Source organism: Pelodiscus sinensis, chromosome 3 (assembly GCF_049634645.1).
Source record: "Pelodiscus sinensis isolate JC-2024 chromosome 3, ASM4963464v1, whole genome shotgun sequence".
Taxonomy (NCBI): Eukaryota; Metazoa; Chordata; order Testudines; family Trionychidae; genus Pelodiscus; species Pelodiscus sinensis.
In genome coordinates this window covers 2,918,404-2,945,507 of record NC_134713.1, presented here as the reverse complement: position 1 = coordinate 2,945,507, position 27,104 = coordinate 2,918,404, and the positions used below count along the sequence as shown (strand labels likewise).

Genomic DNA, 27,104 nt, shown 5'->3' with positions numbered 1-27,104 from the left:
GCTGGCTCTCCGGTGCCAGCCAACCCAGCACCCTGCCCCCCGGCTGCCCCCCAGCACCCTGCCCCCGGCTGCCCCCCCAGCACCCTGCCCCCCGCTGCCCCCCCAGCACCCTGCCCCCGGCTGCCCCCCCCAGCACCCTGCCCCCCGCTGCCCCCCCAGCACCCTGCCCCCGGCTGCCCCCCAGCACCCTGCCCCCCGGCTGCCCCCCCAGCACCCTGCCCCCGGCTGCCCCCCAGCACCCTGCCCCCCGGCTGCCCCCCCAGCACCCTGCCCCCCGCTGCCCCCCCAGCACCCTGCCCCCGGCTGCCCCCCAGCACCCTGCCCCCCGGCTGCCCCCCCAGCACCCTGCCCCCAGGCTGCCCCCCCCCAGCACCCTGCCCCCGCCTGCCCCCCCCAGCACCCTGCCCCCCGGCTGCCCCCCCAGCACCCTGCCCCCGGCTGCCCCCCCAGCACCCTGCCCCCAGGCTGCCCCCCTTTGCTCCCAGGGTCAGGGCGCTCCGAGGGGCTCTGGCCGGGGGCAGGGACCGGGCAGGGCGGTTACTCATTAGCCCTGCTCGGCCTGGGGGCGGCCCCCTCCCAGGTGACTCGGCACCGCCCTGCTGCCCTCCCAGCCCGGCTGGCCCCCGCCCCGCCCCGCCGAGCAGCCAGGCGCCCGGGAGCGGAGCAGCGCCCGGCACCATGGTGAGGGGCGGCCGGACCCGGCAGCGCGGGGATGGGGGCACGTGCGGGAGGGATTCGATGGGGAAACCTCGGGGGGGGGCAAAATCTCCCCTAAGCCCCCCCCCCCCACTTCCTGCTGAGCAAACGGGCCCCGCCCGACACCGGCCTGGGGGACCGTCGGGTGGGGCGGGGGGGTCAGTGGCCTCAGGGCTCCGGTTTTAGGGTTCCCAGGTCCGGGGAGGGTCCTGCCCGATGAACCTGCCTGGCGCTGTTGGGGGGGGGGGGTCACTGCTCAGCACAGGGAGCAGCAAGGCGAGCCCAGCCCCTGTGCGCCCCACCCCCTAAGCTGGGGATCCCCACCCTGCACCCCCTAACCTGGGCCCCCCACTCCCCACCCCCTAACCTGGGGATCCCCACCCTGCACGCCCTAAACTGGGCCCCCCCACTCCCCACCCCCTAACCTGGGGATCCCCACCCTGCACCCCCTAACCTGGGCCCCCCACTCCCCACCCCCTAACCTGGGGATCCCCACCCTGCACCCCCTAACCTGGGCCCCCCCACTCCGCACCCCCATCCTGGGCCCCCCCCCACTTCCCATCTCAACCTGGGCCCCCCCAATCCTCACCTCCTAACCTGGGGCCCCCCACTCTGCACCCCCTAACCTGGGGATCCCCACCCCCTAACCTGGGCCCCCCACTCTGCACCCCCTAACCTGGGCCCCCCCACTCTGCACCCCTGCTGAAGGGACGGGTGAGAGAGGCCAGGGCCACGAGCCGGCTGTAGCTGCCCCCCCCCCAGCAGAGAGCAGACAGTGCAGTGATGGGTCCCACCCCCCAGCGCCGTAGCAAGGGGGGGCCGGAGTCCAGCCCAAGGGACGGGATGGGGAGTCGGTGCCGCAGGGCGGCTCCAGCGCCTGGGAGATGTTCGGGGGGGGGGGAGCTGGAGGAGACCAGGTGGGAGCTGTGAGGCCCCGGAGGGCCTGCAGCCAGGGCCCTGGGTGGGGAGGGGCCGAGCAGGGGGTGCCGGGGGGAGGGGCTCAGGGGGGGTCACCAGTGTCCTGGCCGTGTGGACGGGGCAGTCGGGGTTTCCAGCCCCCGCGCGGGAGCCGTGGCCCCACCCGGCCCTTTGCCGGCAGGAGTCGGGGTCCCTGGGCTGGGCGGGGCCCTGGACTCCTGCCCTGGGACGCTGGGCCTGGAGCCGCGGCTGAGGGGCTCAGGGCGGTGTCTGGAGGCAATAGCAGCCCCCCCGCCCCAATATGGACAGTGGGAATGGGGGGGGAGGGGCTGACCATGCCCTGACAATCCAAGTCTGCACGGGGAGCAGGGCCAGTCGGGGTAGAGGGGTGGGGGCTCTGCAGGGGGAGCAGGGCCAGTCGGGGTAGAGGGGTGGGGGCTCTGCAGGGGGAGCAGGGCCAGTCGGGGTAGAGGGGTGGGGGCTCTGCAGGGGGAACAGGGCCAGTCGGGGTGGAGGGGTGGGGGCTCTGCAGGGGGAGCAGGGCCAGTCGGGGTAGAGGGGTGGGGGCTCTGCAGGGGGAACAGGGCCAGTCGGGGTGGGGGGGTGGGGGCTCTGCAGGGGGAGCAGGGCCAGTCGGGGTGGAGGGGTGGGGGCTCTGCAGGGGGAACAGGGCCAGTCGGGGTAGAGGGGTGGGGGCTCTGCAGGGGGAGCAGGGCCAGTCGGGGTGGAGGGGTGGGGCTCTGCAGGGGGAGCAGGGCCAGTCGGGGTGGAGGGGTGGGGGCTCTGCAGGGGGAACAGGGCCAGTCGGGGTGGAGGGGTGGGGGCTCTGCAGGGGGAACAGGGCCAGTCGGGGTGGAGGGGTGGGGGCTCTGCAGGGGGAGCAGGGCCAGTCGGGGTGGAGGGGTGGGGGCTCTGCAGGGGGAGCAGGGCCAGTCGGGGTGGAGGGGTGGGGCTCTGCAGGGGGAGCAGGGCCAGTCGGGGTGGGGGGGTGGAGAGGTGGGGGCTCTGCAGGGGGAGCAGGGCCAGTCAGGGTGGGGGGGTGGAGGGTTGGGGGCTCTGCACCGGGAACAAGGAGCAGTCGGGGTAGAGGGGTGGGGGCTCTACACAGGGAGCAGGCAGTCAGGGGGTGGGCGGGGCTCTGCACGGGGAACAAGGAGCAGTCGGGGTGTCACGGGTCGGAGGGAAGCAGGGAGGGGTCTGTAGTGGGGGGGATGTCAGGGACAGAAGGGGCCTGGCTCCCTCAAGCAGCCCCTCCCCCAGCATCCCAGCCCTCGGAGGGCGATTCCAGGGGCTGCTCGTTGCTCCATGTCCCGTCGGCCCCTCTCCTCTCGCTTTGACCATTGGCTGTTGCTGCCAAGGGGGCAATGGCCCAGCCAGACTGCATCAGACCCACCGGCCAGGGTCCTCTCTCTGGCAGGGCCACCCCAGAGGCTTCAGGGAAAGGGGTAAGAACCCCCCCAGCAGGTGTCTATGGGATAATCTGCCTCCGCAGAGCTCACATCCTGGGCTCGTATTTAGAGACTGGCAAAAGTCCTGAAGAATGATGTCCAATAATTAATAGCCCTTCTAGAATTCTGCTGTTATTAATTATGCTCACTCTGCCTGTCTCTGTACCCATATCACTCTTCAGATCCTTTGCAATGTTGTTCATTTCTTTGCCTCAATAGCTTCCTGTGGCAGGGAGTTCCACAGGTTAAAACATGTTGTGAGGGGGAAAAATCTTTCCCTTTGTCAGCTTTCATCTGTTTCTCTCCTAGGTTCACGGCCAGGAAGGGGTCAAATTCCAGAACTGGGCTCAGACGTATGGCTCCTCCCCCGAACTGTACTTCCAGCCGACATCGGTGGAGGAGATCAGAGAGGTAAGGAGGAGGCCCCCCCTCCGCCCAGCAATGCCACACTCCCCGCTTTGTGTGTCTGTGTGTACAGATCCCTGCCAGAGGGACGTTTCCACCTTGTGCATCTGACGAAGTGGGCTCCAGCCCTCGGAAGCTTCTGCCCGAATATGTTTTTGGGTCCGTGAGGTGCCGCTGGACCCCGCATTGTCCTGAGCAAAAAGCAGCAGGGGAGGGGGAGGGGGAGGAGAATCTGCCTCTGCGAAGCAAAACGGCCTTTTTAGACTCGGGGTGACATTCTGGGGGTCGCCGCAGGAGGCCTGGGCCCCCTGCAATCCAGTGAAGCCCTGATGTAAGGGTGCCTAGACCTCCCGTGGCCGTCTGCAGGCAGTGGATTTCCCCCGGGGTGCAGGGTGCATACACCAGTTAGTGCCCCTTTGAGGCAGCTAGGTTGGATTTTGCTGGGTGCGGCGCGTTGGCCACTGCCCGGTGCATTCCCGCGCGCCGAGCCCTGCGCAGACACACGACTCCGCACAACGAGCCGGGGATCCTGTGGGCTTGCAGGGCTCCGCACGGGCGCTGTTGTGACGCTCTGCGCCTTCTAGTGTCCTGGAGAGCACAGCCGTGTTACCGCACGCACCCCCCATGTGTGAGTCTCATCTGGCTCAAATGGGCTCCTGGCTGCTTTGGGGTGCAAGTGTCCTGGGTTCGAGTCCCGTGGGTGGCTGGTTCTCTCGGGGTTCTCGGCGCCCTTGCAAGGGAGACAGCTTGCAGGGTGATGTCTTTGCAGATTTTGGATCTGGCCCGGCAGCGGAGCAAGAGGGTGAAGGTGGTTGGGGGGGGCCATTCCCCTTCCGACATTGCCTGCACGGATGACTTCATGCTTCACCTGGGGAAGATGAACAAGATCCTCAAGGTACGGTGGGTCCCTGCTTTGCCAGGCGATGGGCTGTCTCCAGAGCGTCACAGGGCGGGGACACGTTGGGGTCAATGAATGAACATGAGAACGGCCGTACTGGGTCAGACCAAAGGTCCATCTAGCCCAGTGTCCTGTCTGCCGACAGTGGCCAGCACCAGGTGCCCCAGAGAGGGTGGACCGAAGACAATGATCAAGCGATTTGTTTCCTGCCATCCATCTCCAGCCTCTGACAAACAGAGGCCAAGGACACCATTTTATCCCCTGGCTAATAGCCTTTTATGGACCTAACCTCCATGAAATTATCTAGCTTCTCTTTAAACTCTATTATAGTCCTAGCCTTCACAGCCTCCTCTGGCAAGGAGTTCCACAGGTTGACTACACGCTGTGTGAAGAAGAACTTTCTTTTATTAGTTTTAAACCTGCTACCCATTAATTTCATTTGGTGTCCTCTAGTTCTTCTATTTAGGGAACTAATAAATAACTTTTCTTTATCAGCCCTCTCCACACCACTCATGATTTTATAGACCTCTATCATATCCCCCCTCAGTCTCCTCTTTTCTAAACTGAAAAGTCCCAGTCTCTTTAACTTCTCCTCATATGGGACCCGTTCCAAACCCCTAATCATTTTAGTTGCCCTTTTCTGAACCCTTTCCAAGGCCAAAATATCTTTTTTGAGGTGAGGAGACCACATCTGTACACAGTATTCCAGATGTGGGCGTACCATAGTTGTATACAGGGGCAGGAAGATATTCTGCAAGTCATATGTGTCATAGTAGTAACGACAACAGTTAAAGTGCATCAAAAAAGGGAGGGGAAACCACAGACAAAAAATTGAAATTTTATCTCATTTGAAATGTCGGGGAAACCCCCAAATTTTGAAATGGGCCAAAATCAAGAACTTTCAGCCAACCGTCCAGCAGGCGAAAAACCCAAGGTGCCGGGGGAAATCGGCAAACGTATCCTAAACAACGGGCCTCGTTTTAAAAAGTTCCGTTACATTCGAAACGTTGCGACCCGCTGGACGTGACAATACACTGGTGGTGCGCTCATCTGTGCCGGGCGGTGACACAGACCCCGGAATCCGCGCGAAACCGCTGCCCCTCCCCCCAGAGCAACAAAGAACTTGTGCCCGGCAGGAGTCGGGCTGCAGACGTGGGGAAAAGAGAGGTGGGCCTCTGAGCCCCGCCCACAAATCAAGCTCCGCCCACTCCGCATACCAATCACAGGCGCTGTGGCGCTCTTCCAGCTTATCCTTCTTTCCTGCTTGCCCTGCATGGAGTGACATCATTTGTGCATCGTCCAATCAGAAGCCAGGATCTGAGATGTTCCTGGAGCGACATTTCTCAGACAAAATAATTAGGGATGGCGCTTTCCTGAGCTCTGGCTGCCCCCCACACAGTGCTCACGCAGGGGCCAGAACGAGGGGCTGCTCACACCGGACGGGGGATCGTAATACAGCCCTAGTCCCCCTTTCTTCCCTGCTTTGATCAGCCACAGAAGGGATACCAATGCCAATATTGACATGGTCATTGGTAGGGTTCAGAGTTAACACACAGTTGAGATTAGCGGGCGGTTCACTCTCTTGAGTGACGCTTGCGGCCTGTCGGCAGCCTGGCTCAGTCCAGGACCGATCCTCGCTGCAGTTCAGCATTTAAAGTGTGTTAGGAGCCAGACAGGCAGGCAGCCGGGTTCAGTCCTGGCTTGCGCCGGGTCCAGGAGCTCAGACTCTCCCGGACAGAGGCTGCTTCCACCCTGCGCTGCTGCCTCTGCATCAGGGCAACAGACAGCTGGTCCGTGAGGGGAGGTTTTTAAACTGTCTCCCCCCGCAGACCAGCTCCCGCCTGGCACCCCATGCTGCTGCCTCTGATCCAGGGAGTGGCAGTGGGGCCGGAGCGCGCTGGCTGCCAGCCCGCCCATCCCAGGGACTATAGAACAGTCGACTAACCAATACGAATTCATGTGGTTACTCGACTAGTCAATTCACCGAGATTCCGCATCCCTAACAAGGGCTCCACGTCCTCCTTCTGGAGAGATCAGGGGAGCTGATTTTATCCCGGCCTGCTGTCCAGAAGCAGAGCTGCCGGGCGCCGAAGACCAAACCCGCCGGGGAGACGGGAAATCTGACCCAACAGCCAGTCGTCTCGGGAGTCTGGCTCCAGCCCTGGTTCCTTGTCCTGTGGGGCGGTCCCACGACTGGGGGGCCCCTCCCCCTCCCTTCACAGAGCTGGGGGAGCCTTAGAGCAAGTAGCCCCCCGGCCCGCCCATCCCTCCCCAGACACGGCGCATCGGGAGCCAGGACGGCTACGGAGACAGGGGCTTTCGCCGCCCGGCTCTGCACGGCCGCCCGGCCCGGGGGCTTCTCGGTGTGAGCTGCTCCAGGGCTGGGCCAGGCAGCAGGGGTCTCTCCCGGCCCGGATCCCAGCGCTCACAGCTCGTCTCTTGCAGGTGGACGAGGAGAAGAGGCGAGTGACGGTGGAAGCGGGGATCCTGCTCTCCGATCTCAACGTGGAGCTGAGCAAGCACGGGCTGGCCCTGCCCAAGTGAGTGAGTCTTGGGCTGGCTGTGTGACCCGCGCCAGACGCCCTCATGAGCCTCGGGCCCTTCCATGCCCCAGCCAGGATCTAGGCCGGGAGATCTACCGGGCTGAGCTAACCTGGCGTAAAGGCACCTCTGCTCTGGGGTACGAGTGTCCACACACCGTAGTGTTAGAGCGGAGGGGTCACTGCGGCAGGAAACGATCCGTTCCGGGGGGCTCCAGGCCAGTGTAGGCGCACGGGGGTGGGGCGCTGTGACGGCGCGTTGGGGGTCCCCCGTCTCCTGCACCCCGAAATGGCACAAACAGACTCCACCAGCCAGTAGAATTGAGGGTGGTTTATTGCTCCTCCAGGATACAGCATAGCACAGATGTAATCTGGTTACAGGAACTGGGGCTAAGAGGCCTCAGTGCCCCCCTTGAGATAGGGGAGTCCCAGCCCCCCTCCCCAGCTCCTTCTCCCCTGCTTTCCAGCCAGGAACTAACTCCCTCTCCTCCAGCCCTGCCCCCCAGCCAGGGCAGCATCCACCTCCCTTTGTTCCTCTCCATGGGGGTCAGCTGGCCAAACCAGTTGGGATACCCTCTGCATAGTGACTCATCGCTTGTCTGCTCGGTGGTGCTACAGACAGCAGCCAGAGAGTTAGCAGGTTACCCCCACTACGTCACAGGCGCATTCCCCATCTCCCGCCGCACGGCCGGGCCATTCCCGGTCGGCACGCGCCTGCGCTTGGGGAAGAGGAACCGAGTCCCCGGCTCCGTCCCTTCGCTCTCGGGCGGGCCCAGGGAGGTCAGGCCCCAGCGTGCCCGGCGCCGTGGAGCCGCCGTGAGCGACGGTCCCTTCCCGCAGACCGGGCGCCGCTCTCGCGGCAGGGCAGGGACGGTGTCGTGGTACTTAGCCCTGCGGCGCTGCACACGGCGACCTACCCAGGCCCCGGCTCCAGGGGGCAGATTTGGGCTGCGGCTGGATTTCGAGCCAGCGCTTCCCCAGCGCGTGGGAAAAGCAACGCGGGAGGGCGGACTGGCCAGTTGCAAACCGCTTCCAGCCGCTTTCCTGGCTCCGAATTCCCACCCCGGCGAGCACCTCCCCAGGGCCGGGACGTCCGCGGGGCACCGGTGGCAGCCAGCAGCCCAGGCGGTCGGTGTGCTGGGCTGCGGGTCGGTTCCCCCTGCGCTGTCCCAGCTGGCTCAGCCACGGAGGCAGCTCCCCGTCAGCAGGGCTGCGAGCAGGGGATGGGGGAGGCTTGCAGGGAAGGCGGCCTGGAGCAGGGTCCCGTTGCAGCCTGTGTGCTGTGACCGTTCCCCTCCGTGCCCAGAAGCAGGCAGGGCTCAGCCTGCCCCCTGCACGTCTCGCTTGCCTGGCGCCGGGTCCGTGCCGGGGGCTGGGGGACGGGTGGGGCGATCCCTGAGATCAGCGTCAGGCCCTGGGCGAGCAGCACAGGGGCCGTCTGGAATCGGAGTGTCCGGCCCACGTCTGGTCCCCGCCCGGCAGCCTGTGATCTCAGCGGGGACTGAGGTGCAGCCGCGGGCGCCTTACGCTGGCTTGGCAGGCCCTGGTCTGGGGCAGCTGGCCATTAGCGGCCCTCGGACGTCAGGTTAATTAATATCGACTCGAGACGCACCCGGGCACCGCCCCCCCGAGCCCTGCCCCGTGACGGGTCTTTGTGTGTCTGCAGCTTGGGAGCCGTTTCGGAAGTGGCGGCCGCGGGGGTCATCGGCACGGGGACGCACAACACGGGCATCAAACACGGCATCCTGCCCACCCAGGTGAGGCCGGTGCTGGCGGAACAGGGCTGGTGGGGACCAGGGACTGGGCTGGGAGGGACATTGCCAGGACGGGCTGGTGGGAAACGAGCCCAAACCCCTGCACCCCCAGTGCAACCCAGTCCTGTGTCCTAGGTCACAATCGCCTCCTTCGCCCAAACTCCCTCCCAGATCCCCCACCTGCTCCTGCACCCCGATCCCTCACCCCAAGCTCCCTTCTGCACCCAAACTCTGCCCAGATCCCCCACCTGCTCCTGCACCCTGATCCCTCACCCCAAGCTCCCTTCTGCACTCAAACGCCACCCAGACCCCCCACCTGCTCCTGCACCCCCATCCCTCACCCCAAGCTCCCTTCTGCACCCAAACTCCCGCCCAGACCCCCCACCTGCTCCTGCACCCCCATCCCTCACCCCAAGCTCCCTTCTGCACCCAAACTCCACCCAGATCCCCCACCTGCTCCTGCACCCCGATCCCTCACCCCAAGCTCCCTTCTGCACCCAAACTCTGCCCAGATCCCCCACCTGCTCCTGCACCCTGATCCCTCACCCCAAGCTCCCTTCTGCACTCAAACGCCACCCAGACCCCCCACCTGCTCCTGCACCCCCATCCCTCACCCCAAGCTCCCTTCTGCACCCAAACTCCCGCCCAGACCCCCACCTGCTCCTGCACCCCCATCCCTCACCCCAAGCTCCCTTCTGCACCCAAATGCCACCCAGACCCCCCACCTGCTCCTGCACCCTGATCCCTCACCCCAAGCTCCCTTCTGCACCCAAACTCCCACCCAGACCCCCCCACCTGCTCCTGTACCCCGATCCCTCACCCCAAGCTCCCTTCTGCACCCAAACTCCCACCCAGGCCCCCCACCTGCTCCTGCACCCCGATCCCTCACCCCAAGCTCCCTTCTGCACCCAAACTCCCACCCAGACCCCCCACCTGCTCCTGCACCCCAATCTCTCACCCCAACCTCCCTTCTGCACCCAAACGCCGCCCAGACCCCCACCTGCTCCTGCACCCTGATCCCTCACCTCAAGTTCCCTTCTGGGCCCAAACCCCCACCCAGACCCCCCCACTTGGCAGGGGCCCAGGGGCTGGAAAGGGCGCAGAGCCCCTGCCCTGCGGGGGTGGGGATGCTGCGCTCAGCCTCCGGGCAGTGGCGCATCCTCGTCTCCCCGACAGGTGGTGGCGCTGACTCTGCTGACGGCGTCTGGGCAGATCCTGGAGTGCTCCGAGTCCGCCAGCCCCCGAATCTTCCAGGCTGCCCGGCTGCACCTGGGCTGCCTGGGCGTGGTCCTGAGCGTCACCTTCCAGTGCGTGCCCGAGTTCTGCCTGGTGGAGACCAGCTTCCCCTCCACCCTGCAGGAGGTACCGTAATGCCCAGAGTAGAGGCGGCAATGCAAAACGAGAGGCCCCTCTCTGACACTGGTGCCGTGCGGGCGGGATGGGCTGCTCTGGCCGGGGCGGGGGGGGGGGTGCGATGGCAGCCGGGAGATGCCCCCACGTGCCCTGCGCCCCTCGCGTGCAGTTTGGACGCGGCCCAGGGGAGAACAAATGGGTCGCTGGAGGAGACTGGCACAGGCCGACCCAGTGACCGACGGGGACTCGCCGTTCTGCGCTGGCTTTGAACCCAGCCTCCCTCGGAGCCCGGCCGCGCTGGCCGCGAGCTGCCGCGAGTCCCCCTGGCCGGTCTCAGGCCTCGGCGCCGTCACTAGCCCGGAGCCGCGCTAGGAGGCTGTGGCCGCAGCTCTGATCTTCGAAGCCGTTTCCCGGGCTTGGTTCTTTTACGGATTTCATGGGAACGTTTCACACAGTCCTGCTGGGACCTGCCTGGGCAGGGGGAGTTCAGCCTCCAAGCCCCGATCCGGCCTGCAGCCCCCCCCGCCCGACTCCCTGCGTGACCCGAACCCAGCGCTTCCCGTGGGGATGGACCATCCCCCTCCCGGGGGTGTCTGGCTGGATTGTTGAGTATTCTAAAGGCGGGGGAGGGGACCATTTGCACAGCTGCCGTGGGGGGGGGGGGTCCCATGGCTCCCCCCGCCCATTCACAGCGCTTGGTCTCTCCCACCCAGGTGCTGGACAACCTGGACAGCCACCTGCAGCGGTCGGAATATTTCCGCTTCCTGTGGTTCCCCCACAGCGAGAACGTCAGCGTCATCTATCAGGACCACACCGACAAGGTACCGCCCGCCCCACCCCCACCCCAGCCCCCCCCCTCCCCGAGCCAGGGGGACCTGCCCCGGCAGCAACGAGGGACCAGCCCGGCACCGGCCGAGACGCAGAGCCAGAGCCCAGCGCCGAGGAAACCGCCCCGCCGGGGGCTGGACATGCCACGGGGAGGGTCAGGCGCAGGACGTCCTGCGATCGCCTCTCCCAGGCCCAGGATCCCCTCTCCCTGGGCAGGGCCCTGCCTGGCCGGCGCTGGGGTTGGGGGAAATGGGGCTGCTGAGCCGGTGGCGTTCAAGTCCTAGAATCCTAGAACCCCAGGGCGGGCGGAGACCTCAGGAGGCACCGAGTCCAGCCCCCTGCCCAAAGCAGGACCAGCCCAACTCCATCATCCCACCAGGGCTCTGTCCAGCCGGGACTGAAACACCTCTAGGGATGGAGATTCCACCCCTCCCTAGGGAACCCAGCCCAGGGCTTCCCCACCCGCCTAGGGAAATGGTTTGTCCTAATCTCCAACCTGGACCTCCCCCCCTGCAACGTGAGCCCATCGCTCCTTGTTCTGCCACCTGCCCCCACTGAGACCAGCCTCTCTCCAGCCTCTTTGGACCCCCCTGCAGGGAGTTGCAGGCTGCTCTCAAATCCCCCCTCACTCTTCTCTTCTGCAGACTAAACAAACCCAAATCCCTCAGCCTCCCCTCATAGGCCATGTGCTCCAGCCCTGAATCATTTTGGTCATTCTCCGCTGGACCCTCTCCAGTTAATCGACATCCTTTCTGTAGTGGGGGGCCCAGAATTGGACACAACACTCCAGATCTGGCCTCCCCAGAGCTGAGTAAAGGGGAACAATCACTTCCCTAGATCTGCTGACAGTGCTCTTCCTAATGCACCCTAATATGTCGTTAGCCTTCTTGGCTAGAGGGCGCCCTGTTGACTCATCTCCAGCTTCTCATCCACTGTAACCCCCAGGTCCTCTTCTGCCAAACTGCTACTTAGCCAGTCGGTCCCCAGCCTGTAACTGTGCTTGGGATTCTTCCGTCCCAAGGGCAGGACTCTGCCCTTGTCCTTGTTGAACCTCATCAGATTTCTTGTGGCCCAATCCTCCCATTTGTCTAGGTCACTCTGGACCCTATCTCTGCCCTCCGGGGCATCTACCTCTCCCCCTAGCTTAATGGCACCAGCAAACTTGCTGAGCGTGCAACCCATCCCCTCATCCAGGTCATTCATAAAGATGTTGAGCAAAACCGTCCCTAGAACTGATCCTTGGAGCACTTCACTTGAAACCCACCGCCAGCCTGACACGGAGCCGGCGATCACTACCCGTTGGGCCCGACAGTCCAGCCAGCGTTCTGTCCACGTCACGGTGCATGTATCCAATCCAGACTTCCTCAACTTGCTGGCAAGAGGATTGTGGGAGACCGTATCAGAAGCTTTGCTAAACTCAAGGTTTATCACATCCCCCGACTTGCCCACGTCCACAGAGCCAGTTACCGCATCAGAGAAGCTAATCCGATTGGTCAGGCAGGACTTGCCCTTGGTGAATCCATGTTGACTATTCTCGGTCACCTTCCCCTCTTCCAAGTGCTTCAAAATGGATTCCTTGAGGATCCCCTCCAGGATTTTTCCGGGGACTGAGGTTAGGCCGGCTGGTCTGTAGTTCCCTGGATCGTCCTTCTTCCCTTTTTAAAGATGGGCCCTACATTCGCCTTCTTCCAGTCATCCGGGATCTCTCCCGATCTCCACAAGTTTTCAAAGATAATGGCCAAAGGCTCCGCAATGACATTTGCCAAGTCCCTGAGCCCCTCGGGTGCATTAGATCTGGCCCCGTGGATTTGTGTATGTCTGGCTGTTCTAAATAGTTCTTCACCTGTTCTTTCTCCACCGAGGGCTGCCCACCTCCTTCCCACACCGTGTTGCCTAGTGCATTTGTCTGGGAGCTGACCTTGTCTGTGAAGACAGAGGCAAAGAAAGCATTGAGTACTTCAGCTTTTCCCACATCATCTGTCCCTAGGTTACCTCCCTCAGCCAGTAAGGGCCCCGCAGCCTCCCTCATCGCCCTCTTCTTGCTAACATGCCTGTAGAAACCTTTCTTCTTCCCCTTCACATCCCTTGCCAGCTGCAATTCCAATTGCGCGTTCACCCTCCTGATAACCCCCCGGCATTCTCGAGAATATATTTATACTCCTCCCTCGTCATCCATCCAAGTTTCCACTTCTTGTAAGCTCCCTTTTTGTGTTTAAGCTCGGCAAGGATTTCGCCGGTAAGTCAATCTGGTCGCCTGACACATTTGCTTTTCTTACTGCACGTTGGGATGGTTCGTTCCTGTGCCTTCTATAAGGCTTCTTTAAAATGCAGCCAGCTGTCCCGGACTCCTTTCCCCGTCATGTTAGCATCCCAAGGGATCCAGCCCATCTGTTCTCTGCTTTTCTGAAATCCAGGGTGTGTATTTTGCTGCTCTCCTTTCTTCCTTTGGTCAGGATCCTGAACTCGACCATCTCATGATCCCTGCTGCCCAGGTTGTCACCCACCTCTACTTCCCCTCCTAGTTCCTCCCTGTTTGTGAGCAGCAGGTCAAGCTGCGCACGGCTCCTGGTCGGTTCGCTCAGCACTGGTACCAAGTATCCCCAACGTTCTCCCAAAACTTCCTGGATTGTCTGTGTCCTGCTGCATTGGTCTCCCAGCAGATGTCAGGGTGATTGAAGTCCCCCATGGGAACCAGGGCCTGCGATCTGGAGGCTTCTCTTAGTTGTCTGAAGAAAACCTCGTCAACCTCCTCCACCTGATCTGCTCTACAGCAGACACCAACAACATCACCCCTGTTGCTCCCGCCGCTAAGCTTGACCCAAAGACTTTCAACAGGCTTTTCTCCCTGGCTGTGTCTAGACTGGCCAGTTTTTCCGGAAAATCAGCCGCTTTTCTGAAAAAACTTGCCAGCTGTCTACACTGGCTGCTTGAATTTGCGCAAGAACGCTGACGTCCTACTGTAAGAAATCAGGGCTTCGTGCGGAAATGCTATGCTGCTCCCGTTTGGGCAAAAGTCCCTTTTGCGCAAAACTTTTGCGCAAAAGGGCCAGTGTAGACAGCTGAGATTTGTTTTGCACAAAAAAGCCCCGATCGCGAAAATGGCGATCGGGGCTTTTTTGCGTAAAAACGCGTCTAGATTGGCCACAGACGTTTTTCCACAAAAAGTGCTTTTCTGGAAAAGCGTCCTGCCAATCTAGACGCTCTGTTCCGAAAACTTTTCCGTTAAAAGCATTTCCGGAAAATCAAGCCAGTCTAGACGTAGCCCCTGTGTATCCTGGAGCGCTGAGCAATCCGTCCGCCTGTCCTTCCTGAGCAGTCTACACCCTTCCCGGGCCGTGCTCCCGTCACGTGAGTCGTCCCACCAAGTCTCCGTTATTCCAGTCACGCCGTAGATCTCCGAATGGGCCAGGACTTCCAGTTCTTCCTGCTTGGTCCCAGGCTCCTTGCGTTCGTGTACAGACCCTTCGCTGACTTGCTGATTGTCCGACCTTCTCCATACGGATCGGGGCCCTCCTCCACCGCACCTTCCTCCCGGTGTTTCTTCCCCGCTTACCTCTGGGCGTAGGTCACTGTCCCCCCGTAGGGGGCGCTGTGCAGCCGGGGGTGCTCTCTTACAGCTGGGCGGGGTGAGTGGACCCCACCTCCCTCGAGGCCTTTCACAAGGGCAGGCCCCCAGCTCCTGGCCAGGTCTGAGCCGTGCGGTTCTGCTCTGCCCACCTCATTCCCCAGCGTCCGTCTGACGCTTCCTGCCGTCCGCGGGAATGTCCTGGAGCGACAGACAAAGGGGGCCCGGGTCTGCCCCCGCCTGGGGAACCTCTGACCAGAGCGTTCGCCTCCTGCCTTGCAGCCTCCATCCTCCTCCACCAGCTGGTTCTGGGACTACGCCGTCGGGTACTATCTGCTGGAGTTCCTGCTTTGGCTCAGGTAGGGCTGGGTTCTGGGGGCGTTTTCGCCTGGCGCCGTGTGGCGGGCGTGGCCGGGAAGGAGCCCACGTGGGGCTACGGCCACCAGCACGGCCCGGCTGCCGGGGCTTTGCGTGGGGTTGTGTGTTCCCCGCGTCTCCAGAATAAATCCAGCCCTGGGAGGAGAGGCGACCCGCTGGCCGACCTCAGTTAGGTCAGGGCAGCGGGGCTGGAGTGGCAGGAACTTGCCTTGGGATCGGGAACAGCCTGGGCTGTCGTGCTGGCTCTGCTGCTGACCTCAGAAATCGCCCCCTCTCTGTGCCTCAGTTTCCCCATCGGTGCTATCGCAGCCGTTACCCCATTGCAGAGATGGGGAAACCGAGGCACGGAGGGTGGTGAGGGTCGCTGATGTTTCCCAAGCACCTTGAGGCTCTAACGCATCCAGTACATGCTCGGGACTGTTAGCAGCTAGCCACCCTGCCCCTGTCAATAGCCAGGAATCAGCCATGCTCGGTGTACGCTGGGGGTCCGAGCAGTCGTCCATAGGGCACTGGCTGGCTGGGCCGTGGGGCTGGCTCCTTCTGCCCGGCTGCTCAGTCGCTTCTTTGCGCGGCTCAGTCCCGGGCTGTCCCATGACCGACTGGAGGGGGACGCGGGGCGGGCGACTGGGAGCCGCACGCTCCCTGCGAAGATGTGCCCCCCGCTAGGGAGAGGTGGGCGCACCCCTGGGTGAAACGTGGAACATGATCTAAAATCCCCCCCGGCATAAGAAACGCTCCGGGGCCCTTGTCAGAGCTGGGGACCTGCCCTTCCCTCCTTGCCACAGCCCGGCGCTTCCGTTCCTGGAGGTGCACAGAGCCCTGGGGCTAGTGTGTTACAACAAAACCACCCCGCTCTGTGTGTCAGAGACTCACTACTGCGGAGGGCGATTCCCCCTCTGCTCAGGGGGGCAAGAGGGACTGTGCTTGGGAGCGGAAGGATCTGAGTCCTGTCCCTGCTGCCCAGCGCCCCGGCAGCCGGCGCGGAGAGGAGCTCTCACGCTGCCCCTGGTTGCTGGGTTCCCACCTAGTCTCCCTCGTCTTTTCACGAGCTGCCCCCCCCCCACACCCCAGCGAGCTCCTCCCTGTGTGACACACCCACAGCCAGAAGAGCCTCCCCCCTCGCGGCTTCCTCCCCCGTCTGCCACAGCAAGTCACGGCCCTCGGGCCAGGCCCCCCGGGCTATCACAGACCAGCCAGTCCTGGCCCTGCCTCGGCGCAGGGGGGCCTGTCCAGCCCCACACGGCTCTGGGTCCCCGGGGCGGCGTGTCGGAGCCAGTCCTGGCCCTGCCTCGGCGCAGGGGGGCCTGTCCAGCCCCACACAGCTCTGAGTCCCCGGGGCGGCGTGTCGGAGCCAGTCCTGGCCCTGCCTCGGCGCAGGGGGGCCTGTCCAGCCCCACACGGCTCTGGGTCCCCGGGGCGGCGTGTCGGAGCCAGTCCTGGCCTCCGCGGCTGGGCGGGGGCAGACCCACGTCTCTGGGGCCCTGGCCCCCACGCAGCCCCGACGTGGGCGCTCCCTGGGCCGCCCCGCCCTGATCTCTCTCCGTCTCCGGCAGCACGTTCCTGCCCGGCCTGGTGCGCTGGGTCAATCGCTGCTTCTTCTGGCTCCTCTTCACGCGCAAGGTGGAGAACGTCAACCTGAGCTACAAGATCTTCAGCTACGAGTGTCGCTTCCGGCAGCACGTCCAGGACTGGGCCATCCCCATGTGAGCGGGGGGCGGGGCCAGGGCCGTGCGGGGGGGGGGGGGTGCCGGGCGGGGCCAGGGCCGTGCGGGGGGTGCGGGGCGGGGCCAGGGCCGTGCGGGGGGGGGGGGTGCCGGGCGGGCCAGGGCCGTGCGGGGGGGGGGGTGCCGGGCGGGGCCAGGGCCGTGCGGGGGGGTGCGGGGCGGGGCCAGGGCCGTGCGGGGGGTGCTGGGCGGGCCAGGGCCGTGCGGGGGGTGCCGGGCGGGGCCAGGGCCGTGCGGGGGGGGGGGGTGCCGGGCGGGCCAGGGCCGTGCGGGGGGGGGGGGGTGCCGGGCGGGGCCAGGGCCGTGCGGGGGGTGCGGGGCGGGGCCAGGGCCGTGCGGGGGGTGCTGGGCGGGCCAGGGCCGTGCGGGGGGTGCGGGGCGGGGCCAGGGCCGTGCGGGGGGTGCTGGGCGGGCCAGGGCCGTGCGGGGGGTGCGGGGCGGGGCCAGGGCCGTGCGGGGGGGGGGTGCCGGGCGGGGCCAGGGCCGTGCGGGGGGTGCCGGGCGGGGCCAGGGCCGTGCGGGGGGGGGGTGCCGGGCGGGGCCAGGGCCGTGCGGGGGGGGGGGGGGTGCCGGGCGGGGCCAGGGCCGTGCGGGGGGTGCCGGGCGGGGCCAGGGCCGTGCGGGGGGGGGGGGTGCCGGGCGGGCCAGGGCCGGGGCCATGTGGGGGGTGCCGGGCGGGGCCAGGGCCGTGCGGGGGGGGGGGGGTGCCGGGCGGGGCCAGGGCCGTGCCGGGGGTGCGGGGCGGGGCCAGGGCCGTGCGGGGGGGGTGCCGGGCGGGCCAGGGCCGTGCGGGGGGGGTGCTGGCTGGGCCAGGGCCGTGCGGGGGGTGCTGGCCGGGCCGGCCCCGCTCGGCGTGTGCGCTAGCGGGAGGGGAGACGCGGCTCGGACCCTCCTCCCTCCCTGCCCCCCACACCCAGGCAGCAGCCGGGCTGGGGAAGGGACCGGCCAGTGCCCGGGACTGACGTGGGCGGGGCACGGCTCTCGGTCACATGACTGCCCTAGCCAATGGGATGGAGGTGGAGTCTCCCAGGCTGTATAAAAGAAGCCTCCCCAGGGCAGAGCGAGTCGTTAGCCCGGCCAGGCTTGGGGTGAGGGGGGGTCTTGAGCTATCGGAGATGTGACCCCCCCCCCCCCCCCCCGATCCTAGCTCCCCGTGGCCTAACCCCGCTGAGGCTGCAGGGCGGGAGGTGCCCAGTATCTGGCAGGCTGGGCCTGGGTTACCCCGATAGGGGGCGAGTGGGGCACACGCTGGTTTAGTCCCACGTTGGGGCCAGTTGGGAACCGGGCTCTGGGGCCCCCACCGGCCCCTCCCTTTCCGGTTCCTCTCACACGGCCCCAGCAGGGCCAACGCGCCTCCCCAGGGCCGGCAGCGCTGAGCCGCAGGGACTGGCCCGTGGGGTCACCCCCAGGAGCCGGGGGGGGGGGGGGGGCTGCAAACAAACCCACAGAAACTCAGAGCAGCTTCCCGGGGGGCCCGTCCTGCCGGGCCCGGCTTTCTGCGGGGGGGGCTCTGGGTCCAGCTTAGCTCGCAGGGTCTTGGCTCTGTGAGAACGGCCCCGTCAATCGATCGCCCCTTTGTTATCCCAGCCCTGACCCCCCAGCTCTGCCCCTCAGTCCCACCCCATCCCCCCCTCCCAGCCCTGCCCCCCCAGCTCTGCCCCTGCCCCTCAGTCCCACCCCATCCCCCCTCCCAGCCCTGCCCCCCCAGCTCTGCCCCTGCCCCTCAGTCCCACCCCATCCCCCCTCCCAGCCCTGACCCCCCAGCTCTGCCCCTGCCCCTCAGTCCCACCCCATCCCCCCTCTCCCAGCCCTGACCCCCCAGCTCTGCCCCTCAGTCCCACCCCATCCCCCCTCCCAGCCCTGCCCCCCCAGCTCTGCCCCTGCCCCTCAGTCCCACCCCATCCCCCCTCTCCCAGCCCTGCCCCCCCAGCTCTGCCCCTCAGTCCCACCCCATCCCCCCTCCCAGCCCTGACCCCCCCAGCTCTGCCCCTGCCCCTCAGTCCCACCCCATCCCCCCTCCCAGCCCTGCCCCCCCAGCTCTGCCCCTCAGTCCCACCCCATCACCCCTCCCAGCCCTGACCCCCAGCTCTGCCCCTGCCCCTCAGTCCCACCCCATCCCCCCTCCCAGCCCTGCCCCCCCAGCTCTGCCCCTCAGTCCCACCCCATCCCCCCTCCCAGCCCTGCCCCCCCAGCTCTGCCCCTCAGTCCCACCCCATCACCCCTCCCAGCCCTGACCCCCAGCTCTGCCCCTGCCCCTCAGTCCCACCCCATCCCCCCTCCCAGCCCTGCCCCCCCAGCTCTGCCCCTCAGTCCCACCCCATCCCCCCTCCCAGCCCTGACCCCCCAGCTCTGCCCCTCAGTCCCACCCCATCCCCCCTCCCAGCCCTGACCCCCCAGCTCTGCCCCTGCCCCTCAGTCCTACCCCATCCCCCCTCCCAGCCCTGACCCCCCAGCTCTGCCCCTGCCCCTCAGTCCTACCCCATCCCCCCTCCCAGCCCTGACCCCCCAGCTCTGCCCCTGCCCCTCAGTCCCACCCCATCCCCCCTCCCAGCCCTGACCCCCCAGCTCTGCCCCTGCCCCTCAGTCCCACCCCATCCCCCCTCCCAGCCCTGCCCCCCCAGCTCTGCCCCTCAGTCCCACCCCATCCCCCCTCTCCCAGCCCTGACCCCCCAGCTCTGCCCCTCAGTCCCACCCCATCCCCCCTCCCAGCCCTGACCCCCCCAGCTCTGCCCCTCAGTCCCACCCCATCCCCCCTCTCCCAGCCCTGACCCCCCAGCTCTGCCCCTCAGTCCCACCCCATCCCCCCTCCCAGCCCTGACCCCCCCCAGCTCTGCCCCTGCCCCTCAGTCCCACCCCATCCCCCCTCCCAGCCCTGCCCCCCCAGCTCTGCCCCTCAGTCCCACCCCATCCCCCCTCTCCCAGCCCTGACCCCCCAGCTCTGCCCCTCAGTCCCACCCCATCCCCCCTCCCAGCCCTGCCCCCCCAGCTCTGCCCCTCAGTCCCACCCCATCCCCCCTCTCCCAGCCCTGACCCCCCAGCTCTGCCCCTCAGTCCCACCCCATCCCCCCTCCCAGCCCTGACCCCCCCCAGCTCTGCCCCTGCCCCTCAGTCCCACCCCATCCCCCCTCCCAGCCCTGCCCCCCCAGCTCTGCCCCTCAGTCCCACCCCATCCCCCCTCTCCCAGCCCTGACCCCCCCCAGCTCTGCCCCTGCCCCTCAGTCCCACCCCATCCCCCCTCCCAGCCCTGCCCCCCCAGCTCTGCCCCTCAGTCCCACCCCATCCCCCCTCCCAGCCCTGACCCCCCAGCCCTGCCCCTGCCCCTCAGTCCCACCCCATCCCCCCCTCCCAGCCCTGCCCCCCCAGCTCTGCCCCTGCCCCTCAGTCCCGCCCCATCCCCCCTCTCCCAGCCCTGCCCCCCCAGCTCTGCCCCTCAGTCCCACCCCATCCCCCCTCCCAGCCCTGACCCCCCAGCTCTGCCCCTCAGTCCCACCCCATCCCCCCTCCCAGCCCTGCCCCCCCAGCTCTGCCCCTCAGTCCCACCCCATCCCCCCTCCCAGCCCTGACCCCCCAGCTCTGCCCCTCAGTCCCACCCCATCCCCCCTCCCAGCCCTGACCCCCCAGCTCTGCCCCTGCCCCTCAGTCCTACCCCATCCCCCCTCCCAGCCCTGACCCCCCAGCTCTGCCCCTGCCCCTCAGTCCTACCCCATCCCCCCTCCCAGCCCTGACCCCCCAGCTCTGCCCCTGCCCCTCAGTCCCACCCCATCCCCCCTCCCAGCCCTGACCCCCAGCTCTGCCCCTGCCCCTCAGTCCCACCCCATCCCCCCTCCCAGCCCTGACCCCCCAGCTCTGCCCCTGCCCCTCAGTCCCACCCCCTCCCCCCTCCCAGCCCTGACCCCCCAGCTCTGCCCCTGCCCCTCAGTCCTACCCCATCCCCCCTCTCCCAGCCCTGACCCCCCAGCTCTGCCCCTCAGTCCCACCCCATCCCCCCTCCCAGCCCTGCCCCCCAGCTCTGCCCCTCAGTCCCACCCCATCCCCCCTCTCCCAGCCCTGACCCCCCAGCTCTGCCCCTCAGTCCCACCCCATCCCCCCTCCCAGCCCTGACCCCCCCAGCTCTGCCCCTCAGTCCCACCCCATCCCCCCTCTCCCAGCCCTGCCCCCCCAGCTGCCCCTCAGTCCCACCCCATCCCCCCTCCCAGCCCTGACCCCCCCCAGCTCTGCCCCTGCCCCTCAGTCCCACCCCATCCCCCCTCCCAGCCCTGCCCCCCCAGCTCTGCCCCTCAGTCCCACCCCATCCCCCCTCTCCCAGCCCTGACCCCCCAGCTCTGCCCCTCAGTCCCACCCCATCCCCCCTCCCAGCCCTGACCCCCCCCAGCTCTGCCCCTGCCCCTCAGTCCCACCCCATCCCCCCTCCCAGCCCTGCCCCCCCAGCTCTGCCCCTCAGTCCCACCCCATCCCCCCTCTCCCAGCCCTGACCCCCCAGCTCTGCCCCTCAGTCCCACCCCATCCCCCCTCCCAGCCCTGACCCCCCCCAGCTCTGCCCCTGCCCCTCAGTCCCACCCCATCCCCCCTCCCAGCCCTGCCCCCCCAGCTCTGCCCCTCAGTCCCACCCCATCCCCCCTCTCCCAGCCCTGACCCCCCCAGCTCTGCCCCTGCCCCTCAGTCCCACCCCATCCCCCCTCCCAGCCCTGCCCCCCCAGCTCTGCCCCTCAGTCCCACCCCATCCCCCCTCCCAGCCCTGACCCCCCAGCCCTGCCCCTGCCCCTCAGTCCCACCCCATCCCCCCCTCCCAGCCCTGCCCCCCCAGCTCTGCCCCTGCCCCTCAGTCCCGCCCCATCCCCCCTCTCCCAGCCCTGCCCCCCCAGCTCTGCCCCTCAGTCCCACCCATCCCCCCTCCCAGCCCTGACCCCCCAGCTCTGCCCCTCAGTCCCACCCCATCCCCCCTCCCAGCCCTGACCCCCCAGCTCTGCCCCTGCCCCTCAGTCCCACCCCATACCCCCTCTCCCAGCCCTGCCCCCCCAGCTCTGCCCCTCAGTCCCACCCCATCCCCCTCCCAGCCCTGACCCCCCAGCTCTGCCCCTCAGTCCCACCCCATCCCCCCTCTCCCAGCCCTGACCCCCCAGCTCTGCTACTGCCCCTCAGTCCCACCCCATCCCCCCTCCCAGCCCTGCCCCCCCAGCTCTGCCCCTGCCCCTCAGTCCCACCCCATCCCCCCTCCCAGCCCTGCCCCCCCAGCTCTGCCCCTGCCCCTCAGTCCCACCCCATCCCCCCTCTCCCAGCCCTGCCCCCCAGCTCTGCCCCTGCCCCTCAGTCCCGCCCCATCCCCCCTCTCCCAGCCCTGCCCCCCAGCTCTGCCCCTGCCCCTCAGTCCCACCCCATCCCCCCTCTCCCAGCCCTGCCCCCCCAGCTCTGCCCCTGCCCCTCAGTCCCGCCCCATCCCCCCTCTCCCAGCCCTGCCCCCCAGCTCTTCCCCTGCCCCTCAGTCCCACCCCATCCCCCCTCTCCCAGCCCTGACCCCCCCCAGCTCTGCCCCTGCCCCTCAGTCCCACCCCATCCCCCCTCTCCCAGCCCTGACCCCCCAGCTTTGCCCCTGACCTTCAGTCCCACCCCATCCCCCCTCTCCCAGCCCTGCCCCACAGCTCTGCCCCTGCCCCTCAGTCCCGCCCCATCCCCCCTCTCCCAGCCCTGACCCCCCAGCTCTGCCCCTGCCCCTCAGTCCCACCCCATCCCCCCTCCCAGCCCTGCCCCCCCAGCTCTGCCCCTGCCCCTCAGTCCCACCCCATCCCCCCTCTCCCAGCCCTGACCCCCTAGCTCTGCCCCTGCCCCTCAGTCCCACCCCATCCCCCCTCTCCCAGCCCTGACCCCCCAGCTCTGCCCCTGCCCCTCAGTCCCACCCCATCCCCCCTCCCAGCCCTGACCCCCCAGCTCTGCCCCTGCCCCTCAGTCCTACCCCATCCCCCTTCTCCCAGCCCTGACCCCCAGCCCTGCCCCCCCAGCTCTGCCCCTGCCCCTCAGTCCCACCCCATCCCCCCTCTCCCAGCCCTGACCCCCCAGCTCTGCCCCTGCCCCTCAGTCCTACCCCATCCCCCCTCTCCCAGCCCTGACCCCCCCAGCTCTGCCCCTGCCCCTCAGTCCCACCCCATCCCCCCTCTCCCAGCCCTGACCCCCCAGCTCTGCCCCTGCCCCTCAGTCCTACCCCATCCCCCCTCTCCCAGCCCTGACCCCCCAGCTCTGCCCCTGCCCCTCAGTCCCACCCCATCCCCCCTCTCCCAGCCCTGACCCCCCAGCTCTGCCCCTGCCCCTCAGTCCCACCCCATCCCCCCTCTCCCAGCCCTGCCCCCCAGCTCTGCCCCTGCCCCTCAGTCCCGCCCCATCCCCCCTCTCCCAGCCCTGCCCCCAAGCTCTGCCCCTGCCCCTCAGTCCCACCCCATCCCCCCTCTCCCAGCCCTGCCCCCCCAGCTCTGCCCCTGCCCCTCAGTCCCGCCCCATCCCCCCTCTCCCAGCCCTGCCCCCCAGCTCTGCCCCTGCCCCTCAGTCCCACCCCATCCCCCCTCTCCCAGCCCTGACCCCCCCCAGCTCTGCCCCTGCCCCTCAGTCCCACCCCATCCCCCCTCTCCCAGCCCTGACCCCCCCCAGCTCTGCCCCTGCCCCTCAGTCCCACCCCATCCCCCCTCTCCCAGCCCTGACCCCCCCAGCTCTGCCCCTGCCCCTCAGTCCCACCCCATCCCCCCTCTCCCAGCCCTGACCCCCCCCAGCTCTGCCCCTGCCCCTCAGTCCCACCCCATCGCCCCTCTCCCAGCCCTGACCCCCCCCAGCTCTGCCCCTGCCCCTCAGTCCCACCCCATCCCCCCTCTCCCAGCCCTGACCCCCCCAGCTCTGCCCCTGCCCCTCAGTCCCACCCCATCCCCCCTCTCCCAGCCCTGACCCCCCCCAGCTCTGCCCCTGCCCCTCAGTCCCACCCCATCCCCCCTCTCCCAGCCCTGACCCCCCCCAGCTCTGCCCCTGCCCCTCAGTCCCATCCCATCCCCCCTCTCCCAGCCCTGGCCCCCCAGCTCTGCCCCTGCCCCTCAGTCCTACCCCATCTCCCCTCTCCCAGCCCTGACCCCCCCAGCTCTGCCCCTGCCCCTCAGTCCTACCCCATCTCCCCTCTCCCAGCCCTGACCCCCCCAGCTCTGCCCCTGCCCCTCAGTCCTACCCCATCCCCCCCTCCCAGCCCTGACCCCCCCAGCTCTGCCCCTGCCCCTCAGTCCCACCCCATCCCCCCTCTCCCAGCCCTGACCCCCCCAGCTCTGCCCCTGCCCCTCAGTCCTACCCCATCTCCCCTCTCCCAGCCCTGACCCCCCCAGCTCTGCCCCTGCCCCTCAGTCCTACCCCATCCCCCACTCTCCCAGCCCTGGGGGCGTGTGGGGCTCTGGCGCGGCGCTGCTGGGGGAGGCCGGCTGACGGCCCGGCAGCGCGAGGGCGCCCCAGGGCTAACGGGGCCGGGGGGGGGTTGCTCTGGGCAGTGAGAAGACGCGGGAGGCGCTGCGGGATCTGCAGGCCGCGCTGGAGAACAGCCCCGGGCTGGTGGCGCACTACCCGGTGGAGGTGCGCTTTGCGCGGGGCGACAACATCCTGCTGAGCCCCTGTTTCCAGAGGGACAGCTGCTACGTGAACGTCATCATGTACAGGTAGGGGCTGGCGGGGGGCGGGTCCAGCGGGGCCGGGGGCCCACGGGACGGCGCAGCCCAAGCCGGAGCCGCCTGCAGCCGTCTCTTCGCCTGCTGCCCGGGGCAGAAAAACTGCCTGGTGGGTCGGGCGCCCGGGTGCCTGTTCCCAGCACCGTCACCGGCGTCCTTGGGCCAGCCACAGCCCCGCCCCGTGCCTCAGTTTCCCCACATGGCGGGTGGGGCGTGGACACGGGCCGGTCCGTGGGGCCTGCTGGGATGCAGGTTTGCTCGGCTCATGGCCACTCGATGACAGAGCTGCCGGCTGCTCCGGCCTGCCCCGGGGGGTCTGACTGGGACTCGCTGTTCATTGCTGGGATTGTGGGGGTCTAGGGGCCCCAGCGAGGCCCTGCAGCCCCTCGGCGCAGGGCTGGACAAGCACAGACCCGGCCACGTCCCCCCCCGGTCTCTGGGGCTGTGCCCCGTCCCAGCCCCCCGCGATGGGTCCCAGCCCTTTCCTGGGGTGCTGCCCAGCAGGGACCCAGCCCCCACATGGGAAGGGCTCCTGCCAGCCCCCCAGCTCCCTGGGCGCAGGGTTCCCCGGCTCAGGGACAGGGCGTCTCTGGCCCCGCTCGGAGCTGGAGCAGCGGCTGCCCCAGGCGCCAGCCAGCTGGGATGCTCCCAGGGCAGCGGCTGCTGCGTCTGGCACGGAGGGGCCCAGGTTCGAGCCCCACTGCGGCCAGAGCAGGGCTGGGAGCAGAAGCAGCCCCCAGCCAGGGACTCGGGCTCCCGTGAGCAGCCCCCGGGCGGGGCAGGGGGATCCAGCCCTGCCACGGGGAGTGGCTCTGTCCCCCTCCTGTGGCCAGACCCTCCGTGGCGGGGAGGGAGGCAGGAGCCAGCCCCCGACGCTGCCCTGTGCCCGCAGGCCCTACGGGAAGGACGTGCCCCGGCTGGACTACTGGCTGGCCTACGAGAGCATCATGAAGAAGGCCGGGGGGCGACCGCACTGGGCCAAGGTACCGACGCGGCTGCCCAGGGAGGAGCCAAGTCACCCAGCCCCTGAAACCCTGAACCACATTCCGGGGGGGCGGGACCGGCCTGGATGCTCCCCAAGGCAGAGTCCTGTCCGGGAACCCCCCAGCCCCCCCCCCCGCCTTGCCCCGTCTCCCTGCTGCGGCTCCCAGCCCCCCCACTCCCGACCCGGGGGCCCTGAGGTGCACAGGAGGCCACGTGGGGCCAGGTGGGGCTGGGGTGGCAGGAATCGGCCGCTGTCCCCCCGGGAGGAGGGGGAGGCCTCGTTAGATGGGGGCAGGGAGATGTGGATCCTCCCAGGGCAAAGGGGCTAAGGGGGGCGGCTCAGTGTTCAGTCTGGACCCACGGGGCAAACGGGGCCTTGCGGAGCTCGTGGGTGAGCCAGGTGGTCCCTTACAGCCCAGAGGGTCTGTCCACACTGCACCCGGCTCCGGTCTGAGACCAAGCCGCCTTCGGTCCACCCGCCCGCCAGCAAGCTCCCGGGGCCGGCTGGGGCTGGGAGAGCCCAGGGCTGCTGCGACTCGGCCAGCCCCTGCCTTGTGGCCGCGGGGACGCAGGCCAGGCCAGAGGGGCTGCGTCGTGGCGCGTCGGTGCGGCCGGGGGACCCAGCTCCAGCCGTTGTGGCCCCGGGGTTCCTGAGCCGCTCCCGCGCGTATAGAGCCCCCGGGGTTCCCGAGCAGGGCGGGCGCTCGAGCCGCTCCCGCGCGTATAGAGCCCCCGGGGTTCCCGAGCAGGGCGGGCGCTCGAGCCGCTCCCGCGCGTATAGAGCCCCCGGGGTTCCCGAGCAGGGCGGGCGCTCGAGCCGCTCCCGCGCGTATAGAGCCCCCGGGGTTCCCGAGCAGGGCGGGCGCTCGAGTCGCTCCCGCGCGTACAGAGCCCCCGGGGTTCCTGAGCAGGGTGGGCGCTCGAGCCGCTCCCGCGCGTACGGAGCCCCCGGGGTTCCTGAGCAGGGTGGGCGCTCGAGCCGCTCCCGCGCATATAGAGCTCCCGGGGTTCCTGAGCAGGGTGGGCGCTCGAGCCGCTCCCGCGCGTACAGAGCCCCCGGGGTTCCCGAGCAGGGCGGGCGCTTGAGCCGCTCCCGCGCGTACAGAGCCCCCGGGGTTCCCGAGCAGGGCGGGCACTCGAGCCACTCCCGCGCGTACGGAGCCCCCGGGGTTCCCGAGCAGGGCGGGCGCTCGAGCCGCTCCCGTACGTACGGAGCCGCCCGCCCCCCTGCGCCGGTAACGCTCTGGGGTCGGGACTCGCCCGGGGTCCGCCCGGGGCTGCGCGGGCGCCCCTAGGTCTCTGCAGCCCAGCGCAGGATGCTGGTGTCGGCGGGTGTCCTGTTGGGGGCTCGCCGGGTGCCACGGTCGCTCTCTCGCAGGCTCACACCTGCACCCGCAAGGACCTGGAGAAGATGTATCCTGGCTTCCGGCAGTTCTGCGCCATCCGGGAGGAGCTGGACCCCACCGGCATGTTCCTGAACCCCTACCTGGAGAGGGTGTTTTACTGAGGGAGGCCGGCGCGGCGCGAGAGAAAGGAAGCTCCCCAGCCTGTCTCCTTGGGAGACTGGCTCCTTCCACGCCGGCCCCGCACGGGCACCCAGCCCCGATCTCTCTGGCTCCCAGCCCTGCCCTCTGCAGCCCGTCTCTTAGCCAGGGACTGTCCCGATCGGTGTCTGTGCAGCTCCGAGCGCCGTGTCCGAGAGCGCGCCCAATAAAGAACCAGCAGTGACTGGGAACGGTCTCTAGGCTCGGTGCTGACTCGGGGCTCCCCCAGCCCCCCTCCTGGGAAAGCGCCGCTCGGGGGGCTCTCCCGCCAGGAGATCTGTGATTCTGGCCGGTTCAAAGCAGGCCGCTTTGACTCCATGCTGCAGGTGGCTGGTTCTGGTATCTCAGAGCCGGATCCCCCAGAGTCCAGGGGCCTTGGCTCCAGACCCGTCT

The 27,104-nt window shown here is 68.1% G+C and overlaps 1 protein-coding gene across 2 annotated transcripts; it reads left to right on the top strand.

Annotated features, from left to right (window-relative positions):
• Positions 1-649: 649 nt before the first annotated feature.
• Positions 650-26,902, top strand: LOC102452718 (L-gulonolactone oxidase-like). 2 transcript variants are annotated; one of them, NM_001317054.1, is given in 12 exon segments: positions 650-681; positions 3,372-3,473; positions 4,237-4,362; positions 6,811-6,905; positions 8,572-8,662; positions 9,836-10,021; positions 10,726-10,833; positions 14,688-14,764; positions 16,337-16,486; positions 24,010-24,174; positions 25,076-25,166; positions 26,546-26,902. In NM_001317054.1, coding segments are annotated over 12 exon segments (1,323 nt in total). In that variant the 5' UTR covers positions 650-678; the 3' UTR covers positions 26,675-26,902.
• The last annotated feature ends 202 nt before the right edge of the window (positions 26,903-27,104 follow it).

What these genes read in the sequence shown, in the direction of transcription:
- LOC102452718 (XM_075923080.1), top strand. Translation starts at nt 2,979, where the DNA reads ATGGCCCAGCCAGACTGCATCAGACCCACCGGCCAGGGTCCTCTCTCT. An exon ending in CGGTGGAGGAGATCAGAGAG is followed by an intron (nt 3,474 to 4,236) that starts GTAAGGAGGAGG and finishes ATGTCTTTGCAG; the next exon opens with ATTTTGGATCTGGCCCGGCA. An exon ending in ATCAGGACCACACCGACAAG is followed by an intron (nt 10,834 to 14,687) that starts GTACCGCCCGCC and finishes CCTGCCTTGCAG; the next exon opens with CCTCCATCCTCCTCCACCAG.